Source organism: Patagioenas fasciata, chromosome 1 (genome assembly GCF_037038585.1).
Source record: "Patagioenas fasciata isolate bPatFas1 chromosome 1, bPatFas1.hap1, whole genome shotgun sequence".
NCBI classification, from domain to species: domain Eukaryota; kingdom Metazoa; phylum Chordata; class Aves; order Columbiformes; family Columbidae; genus Patagioenas; species Patagioenas fasciata.
Genome location: NC_092520.1, coordinates 92391293 through 92403625, shown reverse-complemented (window position 1 = coordinate 92403625; position 12333 = coordinate 92391293). Strand labels below are relative to the sequence as shown.

General features: G+C 38.9%; 1 protein-coding gene across 9 annotated transcripts in view; it reads right to left on the bottom strand.

The window, feature by feature from the left end:
- The window catches only part of ITSN1 (intersectin 1), a 144197-nt gene that overhangs the window by 38414 nt on the left and 93450 nt on the right, over positions 1–12333 (bottom strand). For all 9 annotated transcript variants that reach the window (XM_071810686.1, XM_071810678.1, XM_071810709.1 and 6 more), the window contains 2 exons: positions 11354–11520; positions 4817–4862 (listed from right to left, as the gene is read on the bottom strand). In XM_071810686.1, the coding sequence (XP_071666787.1) occupies positions 4817–4862; positions 11354–11520 (213 nt within the window). The remainder of the gene's footprint in view (positions 1–4816; positions 4863–11353; positions 11521–12333) is intronic.

Below are 12333 nucleotides of genomic sequence, written 5' to 3'. Positions count from 1 at the left end.
TAAGTCAGGTTTAACACGTCATCAAACCACATTTAGAGTGATGGAGAATATATTTAATACTATTATTATTGGGAACTTTTTGTAAACAAAAGTCTGTAGATTTGGGAATTTTTTAGCTTTTGGTAAGCTAAACTTTTCTGGCTGCTACATTTACATAGTCTCTTTTTAGTCAAGAGTTAGGGGGAATCTAGGGGCAATTTTTTTTTAGTCGTAAAGGGTCTCAGACATCCAAAGCAGCACAAAAGTAGTGTTGTTACTGCTGAAAACTCCACTTTAGTATACCAGTACACAGTCATTCATTACTTCAGTATTCTTCTTACACAGAATGATCTAGGGATTGTTTTTTGAAGAGGGATAGGGAATTATTTTTTTAAATTATTTTTTATTATTTTATGAAAAAATCTTTCCTGGAATAGTAAAGTCTGATCCTGTGTTTAAGACAAATGAAGTTTTTATTTGGCAATGCATCAAATAAAATCTGGGACCATCAAAGAGCTGATGTGGGCACTAACTTTGACTAGTTACGGTTGTGGTCTAAGACCACATCCTAGAAAAAGCCCACAGCAGAGCCAGCAGCACGAGGTCACAGAAATGTGTCTCAACTGCTTCAGGGCAAGGACAGCCAGCTTAATTTAACACCTCAGCAATTACCAGATCACAGATCGATATACTGCTTGAGATTTCAACCTTCACTTGAAAATCTTGATTAAAAAGTTATGTGTATCAGTTATTTTCACTCATTATTTTCAATCTAGTCTATCCTACAAACTTCGCAGTGGAAGACTAAGCAGAAAAAGGTCACTCCTGCCATCAGTTTGTCCCTTGACAAAGCATCAGAAAGCAATGCAACAGGGAGTGTGGGGTAAACTAGCAGCCAACACAGCAACAGTCAAAGGGACTGAAGGAGGCTGAAGGGAGCAAGTACACATAAATGGTCTCCAGCTTTCTCAGAGGCAGCTGTACTGAGTGAGTGACACAGTGCTGGGCACAGCTCTACTTGCCCCGCTGTGTCAACAAGCACCAAATATCGTCCCTCAGGGGTCTGTACTGGGACCAGTAGTCAGTACTGTTTAACATCTCAACAATGATATAGACAGTGGGATTGAGTGCACCCTCAGCAAGTTCACCAATGACACCAAGCTGAGTGGTGCAGCTGACATGCCTGAGGGACAGGATGCCATCCAGAGGGACCTGGTAAGCTCAAGAAGCAGGCCCATGCAAATCTCATGAGGTTCAACAATGCCAAGTGCAAGGTCCTGCAACTGGGCTGGGGCAACACCCAGTTTCAATACAGGCTGGGGGATGAATGGACTGAGAGCAGCCCTGCAGAGAAGGATTTGGGGGTACTGGTGGATGAAAGACTGGACATAAGTTGGCAATGCGCACTTATAGCCCAGAGGACAGTTGTATCTTGGGCTGCATCTGAAGGAGCGTGGCCAGCAGGTCAAGGGAGGTGATTCTGCCCCTCTTCTCCACTCTGGTGAGACCCCACCTGGAGTCCTGTGTCCAGCTCTGGAGCCCTCAGTACAGGAAAGACATGGAGCTGCTGGAGAGGGGCCAGAGGAGGCCACCAAGATAATGAGATGACTAGACCACCTCTCCTATGAGAACAGACAGAGAGTTGGGGTTGTTCAGCATGGAGAAGAGAAGGCTCCAGAGAGACCTTATCGTGGCCTTTCAGTTCTTAAAAAGGGCCTATAAGGATGGGGACAGACTTTTTAGAAGGGTATGTTATGACAGGACAAGGGGTTTTAAACTAAAGGAGGGGAGATTCAGGCCAAACATGAGGAAGAAATATTTTACAATGAGGGTGGCACAGGCTGCCCTAAGAAGTGATGGATGCCCCATTCCTGGAGACATTCCAGGTCAGGCTGGATGGGGCTCTGAGCAACCTGATCTAGTTGAAAATGTCCCTCATGGCAGGGGGGTTGGACTAGATGGGCTTTGTAAGTCCCTTCCAACCCAAACTATTCTATGATTCTATGGTTCCTCTGGCCAAAAGAAACAGCAAAGGCGCTCAGTGACAACACATCACTCACGGGCTGGGAAAGGAGGGGGGATCTGCTGGTAAGGAAGAGAAAGGGAGCAATCATTGCAAAGGCAGTGGTAGGCAGAGGAAACCACAAAGCCAACTCCCTTGAAACAGAGGGAGGTTTTGTTGCAGGGAAGAAACAACAAAGTGATGTGAAGACTGCCAGGAAAACCATCAGATGGTTTACTTAAAATTTAGAAGAAAAGGATGATTAGGAAAATTAAAAATGGTCAGAGAAACATTCAAGATATAAATCAACAACATAAAGATGATGAAGAAGCAGTGAGATGCCAAGCAATCTGAAATCAGTGCAAATGATGACACATGCAGGATTAATGACAGCAGAACCTCTCTCAAGATAACTCAGAGAGGGAAGAGGCACACAGAGATGCACAGGCAGGAAAGGGTAGAATCAAACAGGTGATAAAAAAGCCAGTAGCTGAGTGTGAGAGAGATGCTTCAAACCTGGATCTGGAACTCAGCACAAAAAGTGTGAAAGCAGAAGACAGAAGAAAGAATTTCTAAGTAAAATATGCTAAGTGACAAGAGGAGAGCAGCAAGGTTCACGAAGACAAAAGCCAGCAGCAGCACAGGCTGTCCCATGCAAAGGCAAAGCAATGAAACTATTTGGCAGGAAGCACAGTTATACTGCTAGAAAGTCTGCAAGCTCTCTTCATTTGCAGGTTTTTCCACAGAATTACATTAATTCCTCCATCCTGGAGCCGCTCAGGAGGCAAAATGGACACAAGCAAACAAACTAACAGTGTGGGTTTGTAGATTTTTTTTTTTTAAATCAAGCATAAACCTCTCTCACTACCATGGTAATTACAATATTCAGTATACTATTCCAAGAGTGCCAAAATCTTACACTTTGCATCTCTTTCAGAACAAGAAATTTCTCATTTTTCTCTCCAAAAAGGTGATTTACAAGGCTCCAAGCACCAGATATCCTCTTTTACCAACCAGCAGCCTAAAGAATTTTTACTGTGGACTGTGTGTTAAATAAGTTACGGTACGAATTACAAGTTTAAAATTCAGCTCTTGCTTGTCACAGAGAAGCAAGAAGTTAGAGAAAACAACTCAGCAAAAATGTTAGAAAAACTGTAATAGCTTTCCTTCCAGGAAAAACTTTTTGATTTTGATTTACGTATTGAATTACCGAGAAGAGATCCAATTCAATTATAGTCCAGGCCAAAAAATGTGGCCTCTACTAAAACAGGTACATTTAGAGAAAGAAATAAATGCCTTCTCACAGATATAATTGTTATCATATAGCTGCTTAAATTTGTAGAGAGCAGTTTCTTTTCCCTTGCCCTTCAACACACAGTTACCAACTCGTCCTGCTGCTTTTAGAATAAACAGGAATATTTCACGTCATTCATTAGTACATATATTGGCTGAGCACTTGCAGCTCATTTATAGAACAAACGTCGATGAATCTCCTTGCTGAAAACCAGGCAAGATTGTTCCCAAACTGCTCTTAAACTCCCAAAGATTCTGAACACACCTTTCGTCAACACCCCCCCAGTGTCCACTGAAAGTTCAAATACAGGAGAGGGGTGATTATAAGGTTGGTACTGCAGGCTGAAGTCTCACCATCCGCTGTTGTCCCACACATGGAAAAAGCAGCCAGACCTACCAGTACCTTCACACTATTCCTATCAGCTACCACTTCCAGATCTCTATTCTTGTCTGCCTCTCTCTCAAGCTTTGTATCTATTAACACAACTATTTTTAATCATGCAAATGAAAGTTAGAAAAGGCATGAGTAGTTTACTTCTAAGCCCTTCTCTCCATATATGGATCAGTAAGATTTGACAAGAGGAGCCCGTTACTCGTGTGTCAAAGTAAAATAAGACAAATTAAATTGGGGGGTGCTGCAATCTACTCTCTCCCTCTTCTTTTACACACACAGTGAAGCAGTTTAAGGAGACAAAGCAAAACCTCCCCACAAAACAAAATATGCACATGCATATGTATGTGTATAGAAATAAGGCAAGATTTGGTAAATCAGATCCCTGAACCACCTCACTGTGCACTGAACAAGCCTCAGAGAAAGGGACAGAATAGAAGCATGGAGCATCCCCTATTCAGTTTGGTTCAGCTCAATGCAAAGTCATCTCTGTCACAAAAACAAATAAATACACTGAAGGAAAATAGAAGTGTCTTCTGTGAAGTTCACAAATGCCTGATAGTAGCAGAAAATACACTTTTCTAATGATCTTTGGAAATAAAATGGTTGTTTGGAAATACAACCCCATCCACCTCAAGAGCCAGGGGACTTCTCTCTAGGCAAAAAGTAATCTGCACCATGGCCAGGCTTGACATGCCATAATCTACTAATACATCAGATGGATACAAGGTATGTGCTCTTGAAAATGAGAAGTAGGCACAGGAGCTCGCGGAGTCCGTGTACACCATACTGTGTAGCATTCTGGGCAAAATGCTGTAAAACCACAGGGTAAGAATGCGCACTTCCATTTTCAGATGCAATGGCAAACTTGGGCTTTTTGTAGGCTTTCACTGTTCTGTTCAGTAAGCTATCATGAAGTTTACGTACATTTTTGAGCAAGCATATTTTTATTTTCTAGCTCCATGCTATTTAGTGATTGATACATGCTAGATAGAATGATTGACATATTATGCATTGTTTTATTATAGACAACAGTTTTCATCAGTGCAAATTACTACAAAATGACCAATTTATTTTCATGGAGATGTTGCTGCTACTGAACTTAAGTACTTAAGAGCTGATATAAGGTACTGCCATAATATATGACTCACCAGGTTTCTTCCCTAAGCTTCCTGTTTTTCCAGCTGCTCCGGGAGCCTTGAAACAGAAAGTAAGATGAAGTTTAGCATTCATATTTATTTCTCCAATACATGAAAATTATTTACAATGCTTCAGCTTAACACACTGAAAAGGGTGCAAGTAAAAAACTTTCACAGACAGATTCTATTCTTGTAGAAACGCTTAATATTTTAGATTACAATTAATATATAGGAATAAATACCAATCAGCGTATGGAAGTGGATGACTAGCTATATACATGTGCAGACTTCTTTCCTGAACTTTTCTTCTTTTCACAGACAGCAAACACCAATGTAATTCCAAATTACATAACTTTTGAATTGTAAATATGCACATCTACAGAATGTGAATTCTGTCAAGTTAAAACAACAGTAGTAGTTTTCAACTCTACAAAAAGTTGGATTGCAAACATGCCTAAAAACTAACTGGATATAATTATTTCAATACTGTCCATATTAGGGTTCTAAAATTTCTCATATGACAGATTAGCATAATGAGTGTAGTCACTGCAGATGAGTCATCTGAACTTTGTAGGTGGTGTGTGTTGCAGTATTAAAAGTCCCAACACCATTTTTGTGTCCAAGTGAGAGCATACGATACTGGTTAGCAAGGCGATATCTATCTGTAGCTATTTCCTCTGAACCTAGATGGGTTGAGATAAGGGATGAACATCATCATCATCCAGGCCAAGAGATTTGCAAGAAAAGCCTTTGAACAGACACAGGAAATCCAGCAAGCAGTGAAATTAGTTCAGTCACATACAGGAAAACAGCGATACTGAAAGATGAAATTTAACATAAAAAGCCTTCATAATTTACAAATTCAAAGTTGTCTTCCTAGGGGGGAAAAAACCCCTATTTTCCCTTGAGGCCATTGGTAATTTGGGAAGAGTTATCTTTATTTATTTTAATGCACTCACAAGTCTACTAATATATATTCAAAACAGTGTGTGGTCTCAACTCTGCTTCTTACATGCCCCACTTCCTCAGTCATCTTCCAACCCTTTAATTTACCATCCCTGTCTACGACAGCTTCCCCCTGTCCACTAAATAATTATTTTGTTGCTTCCGGTATGTTGCCAGTCTTGTCTTCTGCAATAAAAAGGTTTGATATGGATAAGAACAACGTAACAAACCTAAACTGTACTTTGGTCAGAAATGTTAAATGACCATAAATAGCCTCTTGCCTTCAAGCAAGGGTCACACCACTTCCTCTCAAGTCCCCTCAACTTCTCCTTTAGGATCCTCCTTACAAACCTGAAGCCTACATCAAATGACCTGAAGGTTTCCACAGAATCCTAATTCCTCTATGTTTCATTCTCAATATTCTCCATTTAACTTGATGCTTTGAAAACCTGGAGGTTCTGGCAGAAACTAAGGAGTAACTAAACAAATAGTTAAATAACTGAGAGAAAAGGGTCATTTAAAAACTTGTATTGGTTTTGAATGCTTCTATAAAATAGATTATTAGCTAGATCTTCAATCTGTCTTGAAGATGACATAGCTGCTCTAAGACATCCACGTTCTGAACATCTTTCAGAAAAGCTACTAAAGAAGCCTGATCTTTCAGACTGAACTGCAGCACCCCACAATGCTGTATTAGTCAAGCCAACCCCATCTAATAACAGCAGAAAACCCAGCAGAGTTGACATTGCCCACCTCACCCGCTCTAACTGGTATCCGAACATAAGAATGGGGATGGGAAGAATTTGTTTTGTTTTTTAATTTGGCACTACAGCACCTTACACACACCTGGTATAACATGCTTCTCCTTTACATTCTGCAACTTAAAATTGTGGGAAGGACTGTTGAAAGTGAATGCTTTAAGCTAAATATTTGGATACCGCTGCCTCAGTCCTACTTTCTTGTCGTTGTAAAAGACTGATTATAGTTATTATCTACAAGGCCAAGAAATCTTCTTCCCTATGTTCCTTTCTTTCTCTGCAGTTCTGCACCTTTCTCTACAACCACTATGACCTATATTAACAAAAAAAGTGAACCAGGAAAGCATCACGCTGAGATCAGATACAAAGACGAAGCTCAAGTCTGGGAACAAGAAGAAGATGGTCCAGACAAAGTGACTGCAAGTTCATGAACAGTCCAAAGTAGGGAGGATTAAAAAGTGTGGAACCAAAGGTGACAACTTACATTGATATGTTAATATCAGGAATTAATTCTGCTTTGGAAATCATTTCTGAAACAGAAACACTCTCTCCCCTCTCTATAAAGAACAAGTGCTTGGACCTTCAGAGAACACATTCCTTCAAAATATCACTTGGTCAACATTCATGTTGCCAGATTAGAAGCATAGCAACAGATAAAACAGGGTGTGCCACTGTATCTTTGCCCCCTTCTGTAACCCTTTTGTACACCTTACACACAAACAACGTTTGAGGACATTCTGTGACAAGTCATAAAGTGTCTTGAAACGGGAGAGCAGAACTTGCTTTGTTAATTTACTAAGACACAACAGTAGACTTGCCAATTGTGTTGTACAGTAAGATCCTTAGAATCCAGATTAAATACATTCAGACTGTTGTTATTTTCAGAACATTTATGCAAGGTTTCGTAACTAGAAGCATCTAAATTTTTGTTTTAAAGTCCACAATATGACCTCTATACCTTATGCAGAGGTAATTATCACCAGTCTCAAGAAAGCCAGAGTAGAATAAAAACCTGCTACAGATCTGTATCCATCTACCTCAATCTAATGAAAACTCTGAGAATGGACCATGAACCTGTGTCACTGTTTATTTGAAGAACGAAGACTTTCACCCTGTTAATAGGCTGAAACTTTAAGGAATAGGAAATAGTTTGATTTAGCAACTCTAGATCAATGGGTATACTGAGACTAGGTAAAGAAGGACAGATTAAAAAAAAAATTTCTTCTGATACATAAACCATTGATATTCTGAGGCTTTCAACCACTTCTTAAAACTCTGTGCCTGTTGTTGAAAGATCAGCACTGCCTTATTTTTTCTTTGGGCCTATGTCAATAGTGCAGAACGCATTAAATTAATTCACTCTTTTAGTAATGTTTTCCACAATAAGCCAGCTGTCCAAGCACAGCAGCACATTTGAAAGTCAACAGCCAGCCGCTATTGTGAAATCCTTTGTAAAAATTGGCTCTGTGAACAAGCTGAATAGCAACACACTGTACGTGTAATGGCAATTATCCACTTGGAACAAGAAATATGTCCTGCGGGGTTTATAAATCACTTTATGAAAATAAGTATCCCGGATATCAAGATCTCCACGAACTGTGCTCTTTTCTCCCTCTCTCATCAAGATTTTATCTGAAGATGTGATTTTCACGAGCAAAAAGGGCAGTTGGAGCACTTTTTTTTTTGAGCACTTAGTTTTTTCAATCCCAGAAAGTTGAGATCAGAGAAACATCAAATTGACCTATCTATTGATAAAAAAAAGTAGTTTTCAGTTTTAAATGTCTATTTCTGAGTTCCCTACAAAGAACAACTACCAATATGTGTGCCTATATCTCATTAGGCACGATAACCATCCTGTCCTTAAAGGCACACAAAAGGCAGCACTGTACATCCAAATACAAATTCCCATGTTTTGAGACTAAATTCTGTTACGAATATCTTAAGAGAAAACAAAACCAGTTCCTTCACAAAAGTTCAAAGGAAACTTAACATTAACAATAATGTAGCTAAGATTAACTAATGAGCAACTATTACTATCTGCCTATGAAACAGACCTCACATGGTTTTAGGAGGCTGACAGGGCAAGTTCCCTCTCATCAACTACAATACGAACTTACAGGTAATATACAAATATTTAGGGTACAGTTTCATGATCACAAGATATTCCACAGGTTAGGCAATTATCCATACACTTGCTCCTATACCTGCATGGGGCAAGTAGCCATTTTTTTAATTTATGTGAAGAATTACTGGCAGGGTCAAATGATAATCCGCATCCAGGACAGCAAAAAGGAGCACGCTTTTCTCAACCAGGTAAATTCCCTGATACAAACCTACAAACGCCTCCACTGCCACAACCGAAGGGATGTTGTACCACTCAGCCAAGAATCAAACTGCTGGACTTGAGGACATACAGTTTAGAATTTCATGTCGGGACTTTCATTGAGCTCTGTTGTCAGGGTAAACCTATGCCTTGCCCAACACCACAACTTACTACTGTACAAAATTTACTCTAATTGCCAAAAAGACAAGCTAGCCAGCTGTGATGGGTTCTATAGAGCTACAGCTACAATGCTTTTACCAATTAAGCTATTGAGTACTTCTCTTCTAGTCTGGGACCTGATCTAGCTGTATCTGCTGCTCCACAGTCACTAGATTTGACACAACGGAAAGGTAGGAATGAGGATAGACATATCTAAAACGATATACTAAGCATAAGGTATGCTTTGAATCTAAAATTAAGCATTTAACACAAAAGCCAGCTAAGAATGCAGTTCAAAACCAGCTCAAGCTAATCTAAGCCCATGCTGAGGCAATCTTGCCTCCTTCACTATATTCCTCCCATACTAATTCTGGTGCTACCACTTTTCTAACCCTTGGTGAGCTGATTTAGAGTAGCTTCTTAGAAGTATGTATTTACTTCTGCTAGACTAGATTTCTGCTCTCCTTGGTGTCCTGAAATGGCTTATTAACAGGGTAGATGAAAGACAGCGTAGCAAAAGTGTGGCAGGTAGGACCATATTTGTGCTCCCTTTGAGTTACATATGATCATTTTGTACCATGAATAGTATGGTCAGCAGGACTAGAGAAGTGATCATCCCCGTGTACTGAGCACTGATGAGGCCCCACCTTGAATACTGTGTTCAGTTTTTGGCCCCTCACTACAAGACAGACATTGAGGTGCTGGAGAGAGTTCAGAGAGGGGCAAGGAAGCTGGTGAGGGGTCTGGAGCACAAGTCTGATGAGGAGCAGCTGAGGGAACTGGGGCAAACAGCCTGGAGAAAAGGAGGCTGAGGGGAAACCTTATCACTGTCTGCAACTACCTGAAAGGAGGTTGTAGCATGGAGGGTGTTGGTCTCTTCTGCCAAGCAGCAAGTGTTAGGATGAGAGGAAATGGCCTCAAGTTGTGCCTGGATAGATTAGTGTAGACTGGATATGAGGAAAAATTTCTTCATGGAAAAGGTTGTCAGGCACTAGAACAGGCTGCCCAGGGAAGTGGTGGAGTCACCATCACTGGAGGTACTTCAGACATGTAGATGTGGTTCTTAGGGACATGGTTTAGTGGTGGACGTGGCAGTGTCAGGTTTGCGGTTGGACTTGATGATATGAAGGGTCTTTTCCAATTTAAACAATTCTACTATTCTGTTCTATGAAACTACATTCTTAATGTGCACAGAAAAGTGTACCTCACAACAGAACAGCTAATCAAAACTGGGACAGGACTTCTCCAATATAAAGCTGATAAGTTTTCAAACTAGTAGTGCTAGGAAAATGGTTACATGATGCAAGATACAGATGAGAGAAGTTTCTAAAATATTTCTGAAAGCAATATTACAGAACTATTTCTTCCAAGGACTGCAATACTAAATATCAATTACTTTTTTTTTTTAATTCTGTCTCAAATGATATTATTTAAATTTCTCTACTGTCCAGAAAATTATTATAATAAAGGCTTTTGACAGCTACATAATTCACTGCAGGTTTTATTCTTCGGCTCAAGCTCTGCATTGTAGACACACTCTTTTATCGAGTGGTGTCACACACAGAATTCAAGATTTTTGGAGAAAGCCTTATCACCTGGATTTCTAAAAAATACAGTAATTGTTACTTATTTACTTACTTTTAAAACACCTATTACTGTTAGAGACAAAAACAAGAACTCCTTCTCATCAAAAGCTTAGTATTGTATTCCCCTATGACTGTAAGCTAATTCCTACTAGTAGCTGAATTAACCTCTCAAACAGATGAGGAATGTAAATGAGAAAACACGTTTCTTTAGAATGCCTAAAATGAAAGAAAAAAAAATGTAATGCAGACACGTTATAACAGATCATTCCAGGATAAAAATCAGATGAAACAGAACCTCTATTATTCAGTCAAGAACTTTCAAATAAATACAGTAGTCAGCTGTTTTGTTGCAAAACTTGTTCTCCCTAGTTGTAAGAAAATGATAATGCGGAAAAACAGATAATAGATTGAAATATTACTCTCTATATCTTTGTTTAAAATAATGGCAGTAAGATAAAAGTCAGTCATTAAAAACTTACCTGGGGGACACAGTAGTCATAGTTACTCTGATTTGTTTCTACAAAACTGCTAAGTTAACTATTAACATATGCAAGATTCATTTTAATATATGTTCCACTAAGTTACTCATGACATTATGTTGTAAAATGCAACTATTGTTTTCCCCTTCCAATCTCACATTCAGCAGAATTGCAAAACGTTGTTTTTGTTTGTTTGTTTGTTTTTAATTCCCTTATGAACCACTGACTTACAACGATCACTACAACAGCAAATAAAACATACCCCCCCAGCTCAATTTTACATTTCAATACATCTCTACCTCAGAATCTTTGAGTCTCACATAATTAGATGGGAAAACTCCTGATTTATCACCCAGTGTTCCTGTCCACCAGTCGCCGTCTTTTTTTGTCACAAGAATCATATCACCTTGTTGAAAAGTTAGGTCTCCTTGTTCAGAACTCTCATAAGTATACATAGCAATATACTCTGTAAGAGGGAAATAAATACAGAACATGGGAAAACACTTGAAAAACTGTTCAATTATCTTGTGCAAAACCTAAGAAATGTAATGTAGTCTATCCATGGGTTAGATAAAAGACAATTTTTTAATTGCTATTAATAGAAAACTCAATATTTAATGCATAAAATTATACCTATCAGAACTAAATACAACCTATTAAAATGTTGCTTCTGGGGATTTTCTTTTGGTAAAATAATTTGCTAGTAGAATTAAGATTACTAATTTATATCAGAAAATACTCTGAAAACATGTTTCCCAATGGTTTCTGTTTTGTGCTGTTGACTAGAATTTTCAGTCTTGGGGATGGAAAGTCTTAGTATCCAAATATCTGTAGATACAGTCTTTATTTTACATATGCTGTATGGTTCTCCTTTACAATGAATTCTTTCATTACTTGAAGCTTTGCATGAAGGGCGCACATCTCATTGCATCTTACGCAACAGATGGCTGGGAAATGTTAAGACAAAGCCTGAATGTGTTCTGTTTTGTTAAAACACAGCCAACTACTTAGTATTCAAGTGCAAAAACACTAAAGTAGACTGATATTGAGAAATGTAATGCATAATTCAATCACAGAACTACAGAAAAAGATTCCACATAACTGATTACAAAGAAGAATTTCAGACAATTCAGTAACGTTGTCTAAACAACTTGATACATTCTTATTTAACTGAGCATTTTCACACTTTATATGGGCACAAACCAGATTTCTGAAGATTATATCCTCTGCTTCTAGGACCAGCTTTGGACCTAAGAGCAGTTGACAATATTTCAGGAAA